Genomic DNA, 22,585 nt, shown 5'->3' on the forward strand with positions numbered 1-22,585 from the left:
CTCTCCTCACCAGTAAATGGTTTGGAGAAACTGAGTCGAGCTGCACGGGATTCACACCAAGGAAAAAGAGGATTGACAACGCTGACTGTACCAGCTATAAGTGCCGGCGATAGTACCTATCTTTACGCAATTTCTTGACATTCCGTCTACCCGACGACAGAGAGCAAATTATAGGCATGTAAGCAACTGTTAGAAAGTGGTCCTTGAAATGTAAATGATGTAGCTCAGACTCAAATCTCTGTTCTAAAGTGAATCTGTAGAGCGGACGTCTGCCCGTAATAAGTAAATTGCAAAACATATCTAGAATAAAAATAAAAATAAAACGACTATCACTACGTAACTTGATTTTTAGAGTACCTTTTATTTATGTTTCATCTCGAATGCATTCTCTCCTTACTAGTTCGGTAGGCACATGCTACACATACTCGTTAGATCTAGACTACTTAATTTTTGTCTTTAACATTAGTACAGTATGCCACGAACCTTTACTCTTCGTTCAATTTCAGTAACTGTCTTCAGAACTGGAGATTGTTAAAAAATGCCATTTTCATAGAAATGCTGCCTATCATGTAATATATCGGTGTTTAAGCTTCAGAATGGCATGCCGAACTCCTACCTACTGTACGATCTTCACTTCTTCATAACAAGCAGTAACCATGAGCTCAGCCTCCTACACCATCGGCCTCCTGTTTCTGACGGCGTTTATTGTGTGGCATTTTTCCTGCTCGCAGCTTTTCCTGCCATCACCTCGGCCATACACTACATTCCAACGTCAGGTGAGGAAGATTTTTTTTTTTTTTCATGTTATTTAATATCTGCGAAAGACATGATCCGTTCCCTGAGGCACAGCAGTCCTTCCACTGGCCATAAACCCCCTTCCCCCCCCCCTTTTTTTTTTACCGCTTTTCACTAGCACTCACCATCCATACTACAGTAAATATATGCTAGGGACGAGTACTGGAATTAGCGAGGGGTGTTTTGTGACATCGACAGTTCTGGAAAAATCGCTTTTTCAGAAAGTCATCATATTATCCCCTATCCCATCCAGAGATCAAATTCAAATCCTTTCGAGATACAGATCCCTTTTGTTTCCACTTGACCACCTCGTGCGGTTCATACAGTTTAGCTTCTGTCTCAGAACACTATCAAAACTTGCTGTGGCAATAATGTGAATAATGAGTACTTCTCTCATTTGCCTGGTAATGAAATGGATTAAGACGGTACAACAGGATGTACCCGGTAAGGGTTTCATTCTGAGTGATAGTTGTGTAATACTCATATATTGTCACATAGGAGTGAGCGACTACACCGACTACACAGTCCTTCAATGTCTGAAGTGAGTAGTCTAGTCCTGGCCCTACGCTCATGACTGAGGGAAAAATGAAACGCACTTTATGCTGATGGTTTTATTTCGAAATCTCTTTTTAATAATCAACGGTCAGTAATGCGAAATGAAAACGCTACAGATCATCATCATCATCATTATCATCAGGGGCATCATCACCATCATCATTACTTTCACTCATTTTACAGTGATGAGGTAGGGAGACACAGAATTATTCTTTAATGTACTGTCAAAGTATAATTCCACAGCTTTGCAGTTTCCTTGATCTCAGCCTACTAAGTCTGATAACAAGGTTATTTAGTTCTTGCTGTCTCCAGAGAGATTTCCAAATAATATATGTTCGATACAGCTTTCTTTAATTCTTAGTGTGGAGGCAGGGACAGGAATTTTACATTTTCGTTCAACCCGAGAAAGTAAAAGCAATCACCATGTTAAAATCAGTCTATGAACTCTACCCATCTATTCTTTGGTGTAGGTCACTTTCTCCAGGTGTGCAGAGGTCACGTAGGTGTCATTAATTATATTTTTAGCTATATAATATATATCTACATATCTTTGCATACTACTCATAAACACTTTGTGGCAATGATCTTAGGTGTTCCATATGAATCGTTTTTTATTCTTGAATATGGCTACATCCCTCTTTATCCCTTTGTAAAAAATACAAGTCATCCTATATATTCTAAATTTGGTCATGATATACAATTTTGTATCTTTTTTGGGTGATATTTCCTGTTTCATACCAAACCATCATAACTAATCTCAGTATATCTGCATTTAAAACACTGTATGGACTTCACTAATCTCTTCTTAGACAGAGGTCTTCCTTTCTAGGGATGCAGAGATCACACGATCACACATGTCATTATGTGCGTTTCTAGCCATGCATACATAATACCAACATATGTTTGTATAACACCAATTAGTTCCGATATTTGCAAGCAGTTTCGTCCAAATTTTTTTCTACAATATATTTCAAACACAGACAGAGGAACACAGTTCCAAGAACGACTATCAAACAGAATTCCAAGACATTTGCATCATTGTATGCCAAGCAACCTGCTGCAAAACGCACAAAACAAGAAGTTTGAAAGCAGACCGTGACTTGTTCCAAAGGCTTTTGATTGCTACTGAAAGTGGACGAAAAACTGACCTTGACAAGCTCTTGCAGTCTGAACTAACTCCTACGTCCCTCTCACTTGCTTTCTCAGACGGAAACCTGAGATCAACAGAAAAAGAAGCGCTTCGGTGCATACTTCAGGAGGGGCGTGCCACACCAAACCTTCCAGATTGGGGAGGTCCAACATGGAATGACTTTGGTTCAAAGTATTGGCAGGCAAAAAAATACTAAAACCTTTGAAGACTTAGCTGATGTCTTTTTTCAAGGTCTGCAGAAACTTCGAGGGTACTTGTACTAGGGTCGATTTAGTGTTTGACCACTACAAATCAGATTCAATAAAATCTGACAAGAAAGCGCAGGAGTGCATCCCATCGGAGACAAACCAGGCGAAGGATTGATAGCTCTGAAGTAGTGGGAATCTTTCATCCACCTGCCTGAAAACAAATCTGACCTCACAGCTTTCTTATTAAGTTAGCCTATTAACAGAAGTGCCATAGAATGTGATGGCGAAAAAAAAAAAAAAAAAACCAGCTGATGGTTTTCAGGGTATAGAAGGTGCCGACTCTTCTGCAGGCCAAGAGTCTGCATTCTTTAAGTCAAACCAAGAGGAAGCCAGCACTAGAATAATTCTACATGCTTCTTTCATCCACCTGCCTGAAAACAAATCTGACCTCACAGCTTTCTTATAAAGTGAGCTTATTAACAGAAGTTCCATAGATTGTGATGGCGAAAAAAAAAAAAAAAAAAGCACAACAGCTGGTGGTTTTTCAAGATACAGAAGATGCTGAGTCTTCTACAGGCCAAGTTTCTGCATCCCTTAAATCAGACCAAGAGGAAGCTGACACCAGAATAATTCTACAAGCTCTCGATGAAGGAAGATCTGGCTTTAACAGACTTCTGGTATACTGCAAGGACAGATGTTCTAGTCTTGCTCATTCATTTGTCAGATTATTTCAGCACAGTGTGGATGTGTGTAGGGACAAGAAAATGTCCAAAGTACATCCCTGTGCATTCAGTATCCCAGACACTAGCACAAAATGTGTGCAGTAATTTGCCTGCTTTCCACTCGTTGACAGGGTGCGACGCAACAAGTCAGTTTGCTGGGCATGGTAAGAAGTCTGCATGGAAGATCTTCCTGCAAAATCCCTCACTTCAGGAAGGATTAGGACCTGGCATCCTATCAGAGGACACAATGTCAGATGTAGGAATTTTTTTTTGTAAAGCTGTATGTCATTATCAGACATCAATTGATGCCCTTTGTGCGTGCCTGTTTAGACGGAAATCTCCAGATGCCCAACCACCAACACATGATGCCTTAGTGCAACATATGCTGCGGGCTAACTACCAGGCTCTCATATGGTGCAAATCCATCGAATCAAAACCTGAACTGCCCTCAGTACAGGAAAGTGGATGGGAACTGAATGGCTCTACAGTTACAGCCCACACTGTTGAGTCAAGCAGCTGTTCAACAGACATGTGTAGAGCTTCTTACTTGCACCTGCAAGACTCAGTGTAGGAGAATCACTTGCACATGCAGAAAGAGCCAGCTTATGTGTACACGGGCACGTGGAAGACATGGGGACCATTGCCTGAATCCTTGAAATATTGTGTCTAGTGATGTTGAATCAAACTAAGGTACTGGATCGTATAAAAGATGTTTGTAAAAATGACTAACATTCTAAAAGCCTCCAGGGCCTAAGGCCATTATAATGAGAGTTTGAATTGATCTGTTGAAAGTAAAGACTGTATGCAAGAAAATGCTCATCACATTGTTGGTTTGGGTAGGTTATGGGTAGCTCTATGGTGTAAATAGTATGTGTTTCCTGTCATATAACATTTTCCTGTAGGAATTGGATGTAGACCTGTTAGTGAAGATAGCCTTGGTGATTATCCATTCGTTGGATAGATGTAGTTTGATATGGTTTAGGCTGTAAATGAAGCATCTTGTTGCTACGAGGTCGACTCAGGTTGTGTCGCACTGGCAGTGCTAATGTGTAAACTGATCTCATATTTCATTTGATGTTCTCTTTTTTGTAAGTTTTCTATTAATAACTTGAATCATCAAAATATTTCCTGAATAAGATGAGTGTGAGGATATGATCATATATATACATTTTTTTTTACAAGAGGTAATACGGTCTTCCCAAATAATTTCCGAAAGAAACCCCACTTATGTTCAAAGATAACTCAGGATTGAGCTGGGTAATGTTAAAAATTAGAGAATAGTCCTGCAGAAGATACTGGTGGGTCAAAAGATCCAAGAACTGGTCATTTGATGCAATAAAGTCAAAAAGATTACTTTTATCTCCGTCAAAGGTATGAAACACGAGCCAAGTTAGTTACTGTGCCATAGCCATATCCTTTGTTTGTTGAGGTAACGGCTGAAATGGATGCTGCAGGAGGCATATGGAAAAGTGAAGAGTGTAGTACTTAGCGTCTGAGTGGATAGGGTTAGATGTACGCCTTAAAAGGCCATTGATGAATAGAAGGAAGATAGGTGGTGACAGGACAGTACCTTGAGGAACAGCACTATCGAAAGCTCAAGGAGAAGAATGGTGGTTGTCTACAACAACTATAGAATGACCAGAAAATGTTGTAGACAAAAACACATATAGAAGGACAGAAATAGTAAGAGGGCAGTTTGGAAATCAAAGCTTTATACCAGGCAAGATCAAAACCTATGATATGTCAAATACAATGGCAAAGCTTTCGTGAAAGTCACAAAAGAAGGATGACCAAGAGCCTGAAATGAAGGTGATTAGACTGCCAATGAAGAATCGATGGGGGAACGCATACTGATGATCAGAAAAAGTTTTGATAACTTTTTTTTTTTTTATTATTAACAAACCTCGACTATATTTTGACTGCAAGCGCTCTCATGCGGGTGAAATTCGCAAAATTGCTTGCTTTCAAGACGTCACATCTCAGCTCTTATTATACCAAAAGCATTCATTAAACCACCAGTCTCACCATTCCTCGTTTTTCCACAGCAAATAACCGCTGAAGGCCAGGCTCTGGTGTTAAGGAATAAGGAGGTGATGAATAAGGATAACTTTTGGTGGCGCTCAGTGGCCATGTCTCGAGGCATGCTCATCCCCCTGGCTAAGGCGTGCTGCCTTTCTAATCGTTTGCTAGCAGCTGTCACTTCCACAGGGGCACTGTGCACAGTGGTGCGTGGGGGAACGGTAAAAATGGGTATAAACTTCTGTAGCTGGACTTACAACAAAAATCACTTACGAACCTAATACATATCACTTAACTAAGTTCTTTTGATAAGCTTCACTTATACAGCTTACTTCTCTAATTTTACTTCTCTGATACAAATATACTCCAATACAAATATGCACATCATTATATTTCTATTTTCTTAGCAATGGTTTTCAATTGCTTTCTTTCTATTTCGGTTCTCGTTAGTTCACGTAATTTTACTGAAGCCCTTTTCCTATTTAAACTTTATAATGACACACAGAGCCCCCCACATCTGTGTTTAATAGGTTACGAGCCGATGATGATTCATCTTAACACAATTATAACACATAATTTCTCTTAACAACTAAATTTCTTTGGATTAATTTGACATCATACAGCTCATTTCTCTAATTTTATGCAGTGTAATATAAAGCTATCTTCTTTACGTTTCTATTCTTTTGGCTATACTTTTCAATAGCCCTATATCTATTTACCTTATCATCAGATCACGTAATTTTAATGAAGCACTTAATTTCAACACACACGATATACACACACTATTATATACACAATTGACAAAGCCCCACACACCGTTACTTGGTAGGTTACAGCTGATGGCAATCAAAAAATACACCTGAGAAGGGCGACGCAGGGCGGTGAGGCGATTGAGGCCAGCACAAAGGCTGGTTCGAGCGGCAAATAATTCTCTCTTGACCTCCCCCCTCCTCGGCTCTGTGTCGCTCACACAGGAAGTATTTTCCTCGACTTGCGTCCTCTCCAGCTTCCTTCTCACCCTTAGACTCCTCAGATGACTCCCTTCACCAACTGGAACGGTAGGGAGATTCAAGGTAAGCTGCAGGGTTGTCGGGTTCACTCAGTGTGGGTGGCATGAAACGAAGGATGTTAAAGCAGTTAAGCTATACTTAGAGGACGATAGTTAAAGGGTTGGGAATGGTCACCCTTCTTTGGGACAGGCCGAATGAGAGCAAACTTAAAGCAAGAAACAAAGGTACAAGTTGACAGAGAATGGCAAAATGGTTTACTTAGGCAGGGTGAAAACACAGAAACTTCTTGACAACAGGAGGGACCCCATCATGCCAATATGCCTCGTTAATATTGAGGCCAGTGATGGAAGAAAACACATACATTATGAAATTACGATGTCAGCCTTGAAGAATTCAGAAGGGAACAGTGATGGAAGAACAGCAACGGAATCATATAAGGTGAAATTGGAGGAGAAAGTCTGAGCGAAGAGTTTTGCTTTATCAGTAGAAGAAACAACTACAGAACCATCAAAGCAGAAAAGAGTAGGGATGGATGATGAAGTAAAGTTGTTACTATTATGGTTTTTGGTAAGGTGCCAGAAGGAGTTGGATGAACTGGAGTCAGAGGGTTCAGAACATTAATATGAATGACATTATTTTTAGCAGAGCATATAACAGACTTAGAACGATTCCGGACGGAAACATGAGATGAGATTCAGGAGTGGGTTGGTTCTGGTACCTTTCATTGGCTTTCTTCTTGTTGTGTACAGCATTAGAACAAGCATGATAAAACAAATTATATTCTTTTTATTAGTCACAGGACAAGAGAAAGGAATGTATGCTTCTGTGCCCATGAGAATAATCTCTGTAATGCATGAGGTATATTCAGATGGAGCTCGTCCATGGAAGCAATAATAATTCCAGGGAAAAATAAAAGAAGCATTACTTGAGTACCTCCCAATCTTCAGCTCCAAAGTAAAATCACCACTTCTTATGAGGGTCCACAGGCCTTACTGGAGTGATAGGACAAGATGGTGAAAAGAGTGTGATTGGATGAGGCCAATGGAGAGAAAAGAGTAACATATAAGCAGAAGTAGTTGTATGGGAAAGGCAAAGTTTCTTGGAACTCTCCAAGGCATGCTGGACATGCTGCTCTAGGTCAATAAGGAGAGAAGAGATGAAGGCTTGTTTTACCAGGTGGATCATTGAAAGGAGAGGAGGACCAAAGGTAGTGGTGAACATTGAAATCACCTACGATGGAGATTTCAGAGAAAAGAGAAACATAGAATGTTTTCCATCTTAGAAGGAAGATAGCCAAAGAAGTTTATAGTCAATAGAATTAGGGGATCAGTACACAGAGCAGATATATTTAGTCAGAGAATGGCAGGATAGCTGAAGTCAGGGAGTAGAGGATTCAGAAGATTCAAGTTCAGAACATGAGAACAAGACATGTTCTGTACATATACACAACAGCGAGACTTGGCTTTGAAGTGAGTATAGAGAAAGTAGGAGGATATAGAGATGTTTTTGCTAACAGTCACCTGACAGCTGAGTCTCAGTGCGGAAGAGAAGTTTAGAGGAAGAGAGGTGGTGTTCAACAGAAAGAATAACAAAGGAAAGGCCATGCATTTTGCAGAAATGAAGAAGTGAGTCTGACAATATTTCTAAGCATCTCACTTGGCCGTCACAGAAAAAGGGGCAGATGGTGGGACTATTGTGTCCACCCCCCACCCCCCCCACCCTGAGGACTCGTAGGCTGGGTGTAGAGATGCCCCCCCCCTTTTTTGTTTTTTAAGGAAGAGTGGAGTGTAATGACCATGTAGTTTGGTGCTGACATTCGAAGGCATTTGTATAGGGCCTACTGTCTGTTACTGAAACGCTGAATAAGTTCAGCAAAAGAGATGGTCAGAGGCTAGTCCTGTGGGCTGATTAAACGCGAGCTTCAGCTCTTCCTGTCTTCAGCGTTCCATCCACCTTGGACGTGTTACCCTGTTCGACTGGAGCTACAATCTATTCCCTTGAACTATGACCCTTGTTACATAGCCTATGATTTCATCATCCTTTGTGTAATTTTAACGCACAGTATGCTGCATGTTTGATCACGAGCGTGTTCTGCCTCAGTCCCCCCCTCCTACCGTTATAGTAGAGTAAGTCGTTCTCTCTGTTATTCAAAGCGGGATTGTCCACTCTTTGTCCCCATGGCTTCATTTGCGCGTCCTTCTTACAAGTTGTATCAAGTTCCGCCGGCCCCTATATAATGAGCTCAGTCTCTGCATCATTGCCACTTAGATCTGCTCCTCATTTTGTTCACATCTCTGTCCTCCCCTGTACAGATATTATTATTGTGAGTGCTCAGGAAATCTCCAAACATCTAGCAGCTGTGTGTAATTTGAGTATAAGTGTTATTGCATTTTTTTCTTGTACGGTGTAGCATAAGGTTGATTCTTAGGCCTAGTGAGGTTTTTGATTGATGTTGGGTTTTATGTCAGTCATTTTTGATAATAGTTTGTATCTGTAAGAATTTATCTGGCATTCACTGAGTATTATCTGGTATCTCATTTTATCAGGGCTGACTTAGATAAATTTACTCTTGCTAATTTCGTGTTAATAGAGGCTATTGCAGTTAACCATATATTTAACCTGTTTATTTGCCATTACATTATCCTTATGAGTCCTGAATGTTTTGTTGTTAGTTTGAGCATTAAACTTTAACTTGTAATTTTACCTAACTCTTTTGTTTGAACCTGGAACTTTACGGGACAGTAGTGATTGTTTAGTATTCTCACTTAAAGTGTACATTATCTTTCTCTGTTCCGTAACATAAATTTGGCGACCTCTTATCAGGATATTCAGGATATTATCATAAGGATATTGCTTGATATTTTGTGACTGTTACTTATTCATGATGGCTACTATTACTACACTTGATGAAGCCAAAGATTTTTTGTCAAATGTGCAAACAGTGTGTGATATAGAAAACAGAACAAAGAATGAACTTAAGCGTGTTGCTCAACAATTGGGAATTGTTGTTCGCTCTCATCATTCTAAAGATCAGATTGTTGACATGATTAATGAAAGCTTGTTTAATGTAACTCCTCCAAATGAGCAAACGCAGATTGAATTAGCTAAGTTACAGCTAGCCCTGCAGGAGGCCCGTGCTAGGGAGGCTGAGGCACAAGTTGAAATTGCTAGGATTCAGGCAGACCATGAGTATCGCATGAAACAAGGTGGAACTGGATCATCTAGCTCTGATGATTTTGATGTGGTTAAAAATGTTAAACTTGTCCCTCCTTTTAATGAATCTGATTTAACAAAGTATTTTCAGTTGTTTGAGAGGGTAGCTACAGGTTTTAATTGGCCAAAAAAGTATTGGCCAGTACTCCTTCAAACTGTTCTCACCGGTAAAGCTCAGGTAACTTATGCATCTTTGCCTCAGGATCAATCTGATAATTATGATGTAGTTAAGAGCTTGATTCTTAAGGCCTATGAGCTTGTTCCTGAAGCCTATAGAGTAAAATTTAGGACAACTTACAAGCAAGATAAGCAATCCCATGTTGAGTATGCAAAAATCAAAGAAGATCTGTTAGAGCAGTGGTTAAATTCTAAGAATGTGGATTCTGATTTTGATAAATTTAAGCAGATGATTTTGCTGGAGGACTTCAAAAGGTGTATTTATAAAGATGTAAGCCTATATCTTGATGAGAAAAGAATAGATAATTTGTCTGATGCTGCTGTTTTAGCTGATGAATATGTTCTCACTCACAAGAGATATTCTAAAGAAAAAGGGAAAGCTGAGAGTAAGTACGTTGCCTCTAATCAGAGTACAGGTAACAGGAAAGAGAATAAAGATGATGTTTCTCAGGAAGTAAATACCAGCTTCACCTCTAGATTTCAGAAAAGTAAATGTACTTATTGTAGTAAGCTTGGTCATACTACGGAGAGATGTTTCAGGAGACAGCGTGATGTGAACAAAAAGGAGTCTTTAAATATTCAGTCAATTGGTCTAGTGTCCACTCTTGAGAGTTCCCAGAATTCTTTAACTGAGTTAACTGAACCTGCTTTGAGGGGTAACTTAAATTCTCATGATGGAGCTCCTCTTTTGAGCAGTAACGTGGGTGACACTCTCAAGAGTTCATGTGCTAATTTCCTGTCTGATGGTTTTGTCAGTCCTCTGGACAGTAATGACAGGAAATCAGTTAAAATATATCGTGACACAGGTGCTTGCCAATCCCTTATGCTGACCAGTGTTCTAGGCTCTAATGTTAATTCCTCTGATGAAACTGTAATCTTACAAGGTGTAGGGAATAATTACTTCTCTGTCCCTCTGTGCAGAGTGAATTTAGAGTCTGGTTTTGTTAATGGTTCCGTTATGGTTGGGTTGGTTGAGACACTCCCAATGTCAGGTGTAACTTTCTTACTTGGAAATGATATTGGTGGAAGTCAAGTGTGTCCAGCTCCTCAGTTGTCTAGTGAGCCAGTGGCTGCGTCCCAGGATTGTGATGTCCCTGATGTGTTCCCTGCATGTGCTGTTACTAGGGCTAAGTCTAAAGTTACTGGTGATTTAGAGGATAATGATGATGATGATGTTATCCTAGCTGACACTTTTCTTGCTAATTTGGACCACTCACCAAATGAGGCAGTACCCCGTAGTGTTGATAATTTGTCTCGTCAAGAGTTGGTTGAGTTGCAGGTTGCTGACCCTGAGTTGAAAGGTCTAGCTAACTCTGCTTACAGTGAAGAAGAGTCAGCCGGTGCTTCTACTTGTTATTATGTAAAGTCAGGAGTACTTATGAGGAAGTGGAGACCCCCAACAGCATCAGCCGACTGTGAATGGGAGGTTGTACATCAAGTTGTCATCCCTCGTGTTTGTAGGCAGGATATCATTAGAGTGGCTCATGATTCCAGTTTGGCAGGACACCTTGGAGTGAGGAAGACTGTGGCACGCATTTTGAAACACTTCTACTGGCCAGGTATCTTCAGGGATGTTTCCTGGTATTGTAAGTCTTGTCACACCTGTCAAGTTGTGGGGAAGTGTAATCAGACCGAAAAGGTTGCACCTCTAGTTCCCATTCCTCCTTTTGAGGCGCCTTTCACCCGTGTGTTGGTGGATATTGTGGGCCCTCTTCCTAAGACTTCTTCAGGATTTTCTTATGTGTTGACCATGATTGATATGGCTACTCGTTATCCTGAAGCCATTCCACTTAGAAACATCTCAGCAAAGAACGTGGTTAAGGAAATGCTAGGGTTCTTCACAAAGTTTGGTCTGCCCAAGGAGGTACAGTCAGACCGGGGAAGTAATTTCATGTCAAACGTTTTCAAGCAGTCTCTGAAAGAGTTGGGCATCACCCAGATCACGTCTTCAGTTTACCATCCCCAGACCCAAGGAGCGTTGGAGAGATATCATCAAACACTCAAATCGATGCTCAAGAAATACTGTTTGAAACATCAGAAAGACTGGGATAAAGGTCTTCCATTCGTTGTGTTTGCTGCAAGAGAATCTCCAAATGAATCACTGGGCTTCTCACCTTTTGAACTACTGTTTGGCCATGAAGTAAGAGGACCCCTTAAGTTACTCAAGGAATGCTGGCTGTCGGAGGAAGATGACGTCAACCTGCTGGAGTATGTGATGAAGTTCAAAGAACGGCTGTCCACTGCTTTACAGCTGGCGAGAGAGAATTTAGGAGCTGCTCAGGAGAAGATGAAGACTTGGTATGATAAGAAGTCCAGGTTACGCCACTTTCAGCCAGGAGATCAGGTTTTGATTCTGCTACCAGTTCATGGGCAACCTCTTCAAGCCAAGTTTAGTGGCCCTTATTTCGTGGAGAAGAAACTCAGTGATGTCAACTATGTCATCGCCACACCAGATCGTAGAAAGAGCAAGCAACTATGTCACATCAACATGCTAAAGTTATATCACAGGCGGGACGAAAATAATCCAGTCTGCACTGTAGCTGTTCCACCCGAGTCTGCAAGTGAAGCTCTCCCATGCAGTATGAGCCTGAGTGATAGTTTGGGGAAGAATCCTGATATCATGAATGATCTCCAGACTAAGCTTTCTTATTTACCTCCCAAGGAAAGGCAGGAGTTTTCGGCATTACTGCAGGAGTACCCGCAAGTGTTCCGTGCCACTCCAGGAAGAACCACTGTGTTGATGCATGATGTCGATGTTGGAGACGCAAAGCCAATTAAATTGCCTCCTTACCGTGTGAACCCAGTGAAAGTTCCTCTCATCCAGAAGGAGCTTGGCTACCTGTTGGACCACAAGATGATTGAGCCCTGTCAGAGCGAGTGGAGTTCTCCTGTCACTCTAGTCCCTAAGCCAGGTGGGTCGCAGCGGCTTTGCATCGACTACAGACGTGTTAATCAGATAACCAAAACAGACACTTACCCTCTCCCTCGTGTGGAAGATTGCATAGACAAGATCGGAAAGGCTAGGTACATAAGTAAGTTTGATTTGTTAAAGGGATACTGGCAAGTACCTATGACTGAACGTGCTAGGGAGATCTCCTTTTTTGTAACATTAGGAAAGACCTTTGCATGGTCTGTAATGCCATATACAGATTGTTTTAGAGTAATAAGAAATTTCCTTTGTAAATTTCTTTTTTCTTTGTGGGGAGGTGTTACATAGCTTATGATTTCATCATCCTTTGTGTAATTTTAACGCACAGTATGCTGCATGTTTGATCACGAGCGTGTTCTGCCTCAGTCCCCCCCTCCTACCGTTATAGTAGAGTAAGTCGTTCTCTCTGTTATTCAAAGCGGGGTTGTCCACTCTTTGTCCCCATGGCTTCATTTGCGCGTCCTTCTTACAAGTTGTATCAAGTTCCGCCGGCCCCTATATAATGAGCTCAGTCTCTGCATCATTGCCACTTAGATCTGCTCCTCATTTTGTTCACATCTCTGTCCTCCCCTGTACAGATATTATTATTGTGAGTGCTCAAGAAATCTCCAAACATCTAGCAGCTGTGTGTAATTTGAGTATAAGTGTTATTGCATTTTTTTCTTGTACGGTGTAGCATAAGGTTGATTCTTAGGCCTAGTGAGGTTTTTGATTGATGTTGGGTTTTATGTCAGTCATTTTTGATAATAGTTTGTATCTGTAAGAATTTATCTGGCATTCACTGAGTATTATCTGGTATCTCATTTTATCAGGGCTTACTTAGATAAATTTACTCTTGCTAATTTCGTGTTAATAGAGGCTATTGCAGTTAACCATATTTTTAACCTGTTTATTTGCCATTACATTATCCTTATGAGTCCTGAATGTTTTGTTGTTAGTTTGAGCATTGAACTTTAACTTGTAATTTTACCTAACTCTTTTGTTTGAACCTGGAACTTTACGGGACAGTAGTGATTTTTTAGTATTCTCACTTAAAGTGTACATTATCTTTCTCTGTTCCGTAACACCCTTGACAATAAATATAATTAAGGACAACAGAGACCAAACATGTTGAAGTATTAACTAATCTGAAAAAAGAGAAACAATAAGCAAATAAAAACAAATCGGCGAAACAGATACCTCTGAACAAGCCTAATAATAATAGAAAAATTTAATCCAAGAGGAAGAGTAGTAAAACGTAACAAAACGTGTCTAGGTGATATCTCGAAATGAAAAGATATTCAGTATGGTTCTGTTTGTTCTGATATTTCTTGAAAATTACAACTTTTTAAGCTTCCAGCCTTTGTCTCATTCTTGTCTGCATTAAAAAAAAAAAATGAGTATAATGGCTCAAGAAATTCACGTTGCCGGTGCTTTAAAGACCTTGATACGAAATAGAGGACAGTATGGAGGCTGAACAAGGGTTGCAAAATGTGTATTTTTCTCAGCATTAATATTCGACACTTTTGCATCGTCCGTGTGTGTGTGTGTGTGTGTGTGTGTGTGTGTGTGTGTGTGTTTTACAGAAGATAAAACAGGGGAAGGAAAAACAAAATGAATAATCCATAAACCAGATTACAGGTGTCATTCATTCATGAACAAAATCTGTAGCAGTTTGGCTTGAATTGCTGTAGGTTGAAGTTTAGGGGGAAATTAATCTGGCGAAGCGAGTTCCAAAGAGATGCAGTTTTGGGAATAAAAGAATTTTGATTGGCAGGAGTTCTGCAATATATCAGTGTGACAGTTCAGTCAAGAGTGCTACCAGACGTCCGTATAACGTGGAGAGGTGGCACAATGGATGCGACATCGTCTGAGCATTTGTCATAAAAGTATCTATGAAATAATGCAAGGGAGGCAACATTCCTTCCTACCAGTAGAGGAGGTAGTTCATTGATATTTTTGCAATGTTATTAATAATTCTTACAGCTTTCCTCTGACTTTTGTCCAGTTGCTTAAGTGCAGCCTCTCCACACCCACTCCACAAAGGTGAGCGATATTCCAGCTGAGACTGCACATGGCTCTTGTTAATTATAGGTAACTGCTTGTCAGTGACGAAGTTACGAATTTTGTTCAATAATCCAACTTATTCTGAAGAGGTTTTAGCAAGTCCTCCAACACGAGAGGTCCAGCTGAAAGTAGTGTTAAGTGAAACACCGAGAATTTCAAAACTTTTTGATATGGGAATATTAGTAGCACTGAAGGTAATATAGGAATCAGGCAATATCTGTCTATTGGCAAACTGTATATATTTGGTTTTCCTTGCATTAATTGAGACAATGTTATTTTGTCCCCATTCAGTGATCATAGATGTCTTGATTTATGGAGACTGCTGTACTGAGTTGTAAGTTAGAGATATTAAACTTTGTGAACGAAGGTTTAAATGAGAAGGAACTGTGAAGATTTGAGTCATCTGTATATGGGTGAATGGGATTATGGGTGATATATAACAAATAATTAAAATGAATTAGGAATACCGTTAGAGCCAGGACTGATCCTTTGGCACATCGGCATAAACTGAGTGGAAATTGGAATATACATCATCTACTTGAGTTGAAATTGAAATATACGAGTACATCATTTATTTTTATCTTTCTGAAGCTGAGATATGAGTAAATCAATGGAACAAAAGTTGATAGGCCATAGCAAGGGAACTTGGAGAGCAGGGGACTGACAGATGGTGTGAGTGAAGAGACTGACCACATCAACAATGGATCTTTCGTGGCGAAAACTCTGTTACTAATGAAGTTCTTGGATTCAAGATGTTTAACAATGTGCTTATTCATTACATTCAAATATTTTACCAAGGGAAGATGTTATAGCTATTGTTTTGTAGTCAGAGGGGTCAGAGGAAGTTTCTTTCTGGGGAATTGGGTGGATATGGCTTCTTTCCAAGTATTAAGTATTGAGGAAGTACGTATCCACAGTCTGAATTATTAAGCTAGAACAGGAACAAATTCTGGAGAAGACTTTCAAAATGACTGGAGGAATTCCATCTGGACCTGGAGCTTTGTTTTTTGGCAAAATGTCTAGGATGGATTTTATTATCTAGTTTGTATCTTAAATGGAGCCATTTCAGGGGAGTCAAGTTCTAGTACAAGAATTTTCTGATTGGCTTCCTTTATAATAAAATTTCTGGCGAACATACTGGCAAGAATGTTCACTTTTCTACACGGGCCGTTTACTCGTACAGTGTTTCAATCTGAAGTTTTTAGTGAAGGAATGGGTGATGACTCGTTAAAGTTATTACTGAATGAACTGAGAGTTGACAAAGATATTCTGTTGTTTGTCTATCTATCTATCTATTGCCAGACGCCTTAATTCAGTACGGGGTGGCCACAAACAAATCGCCTCCAAGTCGCCCTGTCTCCCGCCATTTCATTGCCCTGCTCCCAACTCACACCCCCCTCACTCATATACCTCTCCACTCTATCCCTCCATCTCATCCTCGGCCTCCTCTTCCCTATCCCCCCCTCCACCTCACTCACATACACTCTCCTCGTCAGTCTCTCACCCTCCATCCTATCCACATGGCCAAGCCACCTCAGTGTGATCCTCCTAACGCTTCCTATTACATCCACATCCACACCACAACGCTCCTTTATATCTTCATTTGTCAGCCTGTCTCTCCATGTGACTCCACAGGCTCCTGTTAAATAACTCATTTCCTCTCCTCTCACTCTTGACTTGTGTCCTTCCAACAACGTCCAAGCTTCACTTCCATATGTTAGAGTTGGTATCTGCTCACTTCCCTGTTTCTTATCACTGCTTTCAAGGAACCAGCAACCATTCTTCCTTGTTGTACCCCTTCAAGCACTTCACCCTCCATCCTTACTCATCACACTCCCCAAGTACTTAAACGTACTCACATTTTCCATTTCTTCACCATCCAACCTCGCTGTACATTCACGGACTTCACCTCTCTCAAAGACCATCACTTTACTCTTCCCTACATTCACCTTTAGATTCCGTTTCTTACACACTCTCCCAAATTCATCCACCAAGACTTGCAGCTCCCCTTCGTCTTCTGTTGTCATTAGGATAATTACGAATGAGCGGGCGAAGCGAGCGAGTGATGTTTACTCTTGGTTAAGTTTGAGCGGCCCGGACCAACCGTCACACGAAACACTCTAATAACTTTACTCCAATATAGAGTTGAAATTCTTTATGCATATGACATATTCATTCAGTAAAGTCTATCAACTAAAGTCTCACCCACAGAGGTGTAGGAACCCACTGGAATCTCAAGTTTCCAAGGGGAACGTTTGGCTGTAATTGAACGCCTGAATTATGAAAGCAAATTTTAAAAGTTTCCGTACGTGTACATCAGAGGGAGATAGTGATAACATGGCGCTCGCTCGTCATGCGCTCACAAAGCACGTTTTACTGGTTTAATAGTCTGAATGTTCGGTTGTGAAGAAAGTTTGATTTGGTGAGCAGCTTTTGCTTGGTTTGTAACAATTTTAAATTGACTGGGATTCATGTTTTTTCTTTTTTTAAAATAAAAGTTGTATGCTAAAGACTTTTGCCTCGTTTCTCTGGCACAGTGGCTATCAAACCATTTGTCAACAATTTGGTTATGAACAATTTCATACCAGTTTCATACCAGTTTCCATAAAGTCATTAATGAGGGACTGGCAAGAAGTGATGTCAGTGGAGAAGAAAGATTGTCTTTGAATATCAGCAGGATAATTTCTGAAAGTGCAATCTGGTCTCTCTGAATGGTTTAGAACGGGGTGGTTTGGGGCAATGTACAAATGAGGCTTTGATGAGATTGTGGTCGAAGGATCCAAGTGGTAGCAGTACCTCTGTCCTGTACTGTTCTGGGTTATTTGTCAGGAATAGGTCCAAGAGGTAGGCACTATGGTATTCTGGTTGGTCGTGAGATTGATTCTGAAAACAGTTTGCATTTTAGACCAGTATCGACAGTCATGGCAGAATACAATAACCATTAAACACTATGGACTTTAAATCACACAGAACAGTAATTTCAGTGGTAAGGGTGAGGTTCAGGCTGGTCAACTGTGTGAATATGAAGCGAAATACGCTGGGTTCTGAAGAAGCATGGGGGGAGCAATAAACTATACAGATATATATGGTAATATTTAGGTAATTTAGTTTGTTTAATGAATTATCAAAGTTAGCTGATCTGGAGTTCAAAATAGTGTGCCACCAGCTCTACCTTGTGGCAATCTGAGGTACCACCAAATTCACTGATAATACTCCAGCGTCCAGTGCTAAGAGGGGATGGAAATAGAAAGTGTCATGTCTAATGTGTATAATGTGGTGTAGACAGTTGGAAGTAGAGGTATTACGAGAGTATGCTTGCCAATTCTCTGTGTTAATGAAAATGCTGAAAATGTCTTGAGGGCTGGAAAAACGAGAGTTACAGCTCTCCCTGTCACCAGCTTGCCATCCACCTCGGAAGAACCTCCCTATTCGACTGGTGCTAGTGTCAAGAGTGAGAGAAATAGATATGGGACTGTCAAGGGGCATGCGTGGCTTATGTTACCGCATAGAGTAGGAAGTAGAGATTCATGAAAGATGTCGAATTATAAACTCTCATGGAGAGAGAACAAGTCGAAATACAGTGGATGTATGAATATAATAGTGAGTACACATGTGAGAGGAAGGGAGGTATGCCTTCTTAAGATAAAGGGATAATGTGTAAAAAGTGGAGTATGGAAGTTGAAGACGCTAATGAAATATCAAAGAATCGTAATTGATTCATGAAATACGTAAGGGCTGCACTCAAGTTTGACTTGGTAATCGAGAGGATTTTTTTTTTTTTTTTTGGGGGGGGGATGTTGAGCTGAAGCTAGTTTTAAGGTTTAGATCGTTTGTAAGTATTGTGCGGCCCATTTCACTGAGCTTATTCGATAGTTCTCCTACTTCATACATTCTCATTCTTTGTTTCAGTACGCTACCTCACCTCACGTTATGAACCCTTGAATCCGATTACGCAAATTTTAGTTGTGTTACTTGCATACGAGTACGATCTTATTTGGAAAGTCCTCTCGCACTGAAGTATTAACGAAGGTCTATCTAACCGGTCCATTTTTAAGACTTTCCTAAAATGCATAAAATCATCTTGTAGTAGGAATAATAAGCTTAAAATACATCATTGTACTGACGAAAGTTTATCAAAGATACCTCCCAAGTTTTTGTATATTTACAGGATGGTTCTACGGTGCATTAAGGTACCTTGTGGTGTACACTGGAAATGGTTTGACTATACAGACCCTTGAAGCCAACCCTGTCCATCTCAACGCCATCAACACACTGTACATCAGCCACAGCCTACGCTATAACTCTGCGCAACATCAGTCATGGTCTCTGGATCTACTAGGTAAAAGTTGGGTTACTACATTCGTTAGCCTTATCAGTTCGATTATTTATTTTTATATTTTGCTCTTGCAACATTCAGACGGCAAAGTTTAATTCTGGTAGACGGGATTTTTTGGCGATTTTTTTTTTTTTTTTTACACAGCTTTCCTCCTGGAAAACAAACAAGGTATGTAGCAGGATGTTTCTTTCTTGGAAAAAAAAAAAAAAAATACTTCGCTATTGTAAAATGAAACTGAAAAATAAATGAACCTCTACAGTCAGCTAGTGGAAAAGATTAAAAAAGATGGTCCTTCAAAAGGTACATTAGTTTCCCTTGAAACTCAGAAGAAACAGACCAGATAACCAAGAAACGCTTGACATCTCCCAGTCTTGCCCCATAGAGTTGCAAGACGCTGCTCTATCCATATATATCCGTGCATCCATCCATTTACCCTTCCATACATCTACTCTATTTTATCTGCTCTTCGTTTTATACGTCCATTCACCCATCTAGCTAGTTTTTACCAGTATCCTTTCGTCTGTTCGACTAACGTTAACTATTTCTCCATTCAACTTATCTGCCTATCTATGCATCTGTCTGTATTTCTGTCTGACAATCCGTCTATCTCTAACAATTGTTCAATCTCAATTTTTTTTCGCCAAGATTTATCTGCATATTCACACCAGACAAATCTCAACAAACTCAAATGAGATCCAGTTAGACTTACTGAAACTAAAATTTCCCAGAACTGCCAATTTTTTAGGGAAAGCCAAATATCTCAGAACCATGCATCCAACAACAAAACTGACTATCGACAGCCTACTTCTGAAACTACCCCATCAGATTTCAACCTGCTATACACATTCCCAAAGGTTAAAGAGGCGGTGGCTGAATCGATAGAGAGGCGGCTTGCAGTCCTAATGGACCCAGGATCGAATCTCGGCTGGGGCAGGGAACAGTTTAAGGATTTGAATTTCCTAAAAGCAGACTTTCCTGATCTACCAGATGACCCGCCGACATGTCGTAAAAGTACCCCCTCTAATACCAATACACCAGTCCTATATGAGACAGCCCTAGCATGTATTCAATATGGACGGTGGGTGTTAGCGCCGAAGTGGTGACATGTGGAGGTGTAGGAGGACTACTGGGCCTTGGGATAGGCAGCTGCCCCCAAGAAATAGGCCCTGAGCCTTTGCCCAGAGTCGGACACAAAAAAAAAAAAAAAAAAAAAATCTTAAAAGATCAAAACTTACTTTTCTTAATTACAGAAGGAGTCCCGTTACACAACGACGTAGGCTGTCCTGTGGTGCTGACTCTAGGTAGTTTGTCACTATCACCCAATGACAGACATTTCTTTGCCTGGCCCTTGGGAGGGTCTTACAATAAAATTGTCTGGAATAGGAAGTATTTTATAAATATTGTCATTTTTTTTTCAAGGACGAGATGGCAGTTCTCTTTTGTCATTTTTATTATTCAGATTCTAATTTGACCCCATATTCTGATAAGCCAAGGATTTTACGGCTTTAACAGAAAAATATACCCTGTTCACCAGTAAATGGTGGAGTCCATCATTAGCATCTCGAATCCGGGTGACGCCCATTTTAGATTATGCCTGCTACTACCAGGCGATTTTCTTATGCTTCAAAAATGTATTCCAAACCGAAGAGGTTTATGAAGGCAATAAAAAAAACTTCCTTTTTGAAAAGTTTTTCAAGCAGAAAAAAACTGTTGCTAGTGAGAATAATTACGCCTTCGTCTCAAGGGGTTAATGTGTAGAGGATTTTTCAATTTTTGTTTTGTTTTTAGGAGTGTTGTATCCATATTGAGTATATTTTTTCATGCTTGTGCTACGTTCACTTATTCTCACACTTTTCCTATACCGTACTTTAATGAGTCAGTGTTCTGGTCGCTCCTTAATGTAATTCTTAACTGCAGCAGTCCCTCGATATACTTTGTTATATTGTTGCCACTTCTGGAGAAGTTTTCACCTGAGAGGAGAGTTTCTAAACTGGAGAGATTATACAGTGTCATCACTGGCCCCTAAACTACTGGTGGTAGCCTGATTAAAGAGAACAAAGACATTACCGTAGTCATGGATTTGGTTATTAACCCGTGGGTGTAGTTGCCGCTTAGTAAATGTTCTTGTTTCATTTGCATAATTTGTAAGTCAATTCTTATTTAATTTTTATAGTCTTGAGACAGTTTCACTCGATTTAGGAGAGCTCTTAGAAGAGAAGTTAACGAATGATTAATCTAACCACTCTATCCACTCCAGTTCTAATGATCCACTCTAGAAAAGAAAATCCTCTGGTCACAAGAACACAAAGACCCCATAGACCTGAAAGAGTGAACCATTTGGGGTTTCTCTACATAAATTAAGGTAGGGCGACAGAAGAAAACTTTTGGAATCCGACTCACAACCGTCGACGTTGTATGCAAGTCCACGCTTATACTAGGGACAAGGGGAAACCAAAACGTCCAAGAGTCTTACCTATCCGTGAATATCCTTTTTTTTTTTCTTTTTCCACAGCTTTCAACCTTTTTCCTACAAAATACCCTCTGAGTTATCAGACAGAATATCTATCTGTCTATTGCCAGACGCCTTAATCCCGTAAGGGGTGGCCACAAATAAATCAACTCCATGTCGCCCTGTTCCCCTTCATTTCACTGCCCTGCTCCCAGCTTACCCCCCCCCCTCTCTCATAGACCTCTCCACTCCATCCCTCCATTTCATCCTTGGCCTCCCCCTCCCTCTCCCCCCCCTCTACCTCACTCACATACGCTCTCCTCGTTAGTCTCTCACTTTTCATCCTCTCCACATGGCCAAACTACCTCAGTGTTTCTCCTAACGCTTCCTATCACATCCACATCCACACCACAACGATCCTATATTTCCTCATTTGTCAATTTGTCTCTCCATGTGACTCCACATGCTCCTTTCAACTCATTTCCACAGCTTTCTCTCCCTCCAACAAGGTCCAAGCTTCATTTCCATACGTTAGAGTTGGTATCACAATACTGTCATGGAGTAACTTTTTCACTTCCATACTCACTTCCCTGTTTCTTATCACTGCTTTCAAGGAACGAGTAATCTTTCTTCCTTGTTGTACCCTTTCAAGCACTTCACCCTCTAAACTTCCATCCTTACTCATCACACTACCCAAGTACTTAAACGCATTCACATTTTCCATTTCCTTCTCATCCAACTTCACTGTACAAAATATAGAACGTTAATATATTACTAGTTCAATACGTACTGGTACTACAATGGATATTACTGAATGCTTGATTTTGTAATGAATATTTAGCAGCTAAGCACTATCGTAGTCATTGTACTATTGTGGACACTCAAACCTGATCCATTCACAATACCCTGCTGGTTCTGTCTGGTAACGAGGTCGTAGTAGGTTGTGGCATTTTATGAAAGAGGATTTCCTCCTTTGGTAATCTTGACTGTGTCTGG

General features: G+C 40.4%; 1 protein-coding gene across 1 annotated transcript in view; it reads left to right on the forward strand.

Moving 5' to 3' along the window:
• LOC145415429 (ionotropic receptor 21a-like) overlaps positions 1 to 22,585 on the forward strand; it is a 331,047-nt gene that overhangs the window by 46,568 nt on the left and 261,894 nt on the right. Inside the window, exons 3-7 of the mRNA XM_080284708.1 lie at positions 590 to 776; positions 3,542 to 3,666; positions 5,456 to 5,650; positions 18,087 to 18,255; positions 18,973 to 19,143. Coding sequence (XP_080140834.1) covers positions 590 to 776; positions 3,542 to 3,666; positions 5,456 to 5,650; positions 18,087 to 18,255; positions 18,973 to 19,143 — 847 coding nt within the window. The remainder of the gene's footprint in view (positions 1 to 589; positions 777 to 3,541; positions 3,667 to 5,455; positions 5,651 to 18,086; positions 18,256 to 18,972; positions 19,144 to 22,585) is intronic.

The sequence above is a fragment of the Coenobita brevimanus genome, chromosome 102, assembly GCF_032717465.1.
Source record: "Coenobita brevimanus isolate Jiangsu-jjx chromosome 102, ASM3271746v2, whole genome shotgun sequence".
In the NCBI taxonomy this organism is placed as follows: Eukaryota; Metazoa; Arthropoda; class Malacostraca; order Decapoda; family Coenobitidae; genus Coenobita; species Coenobita brevimanus.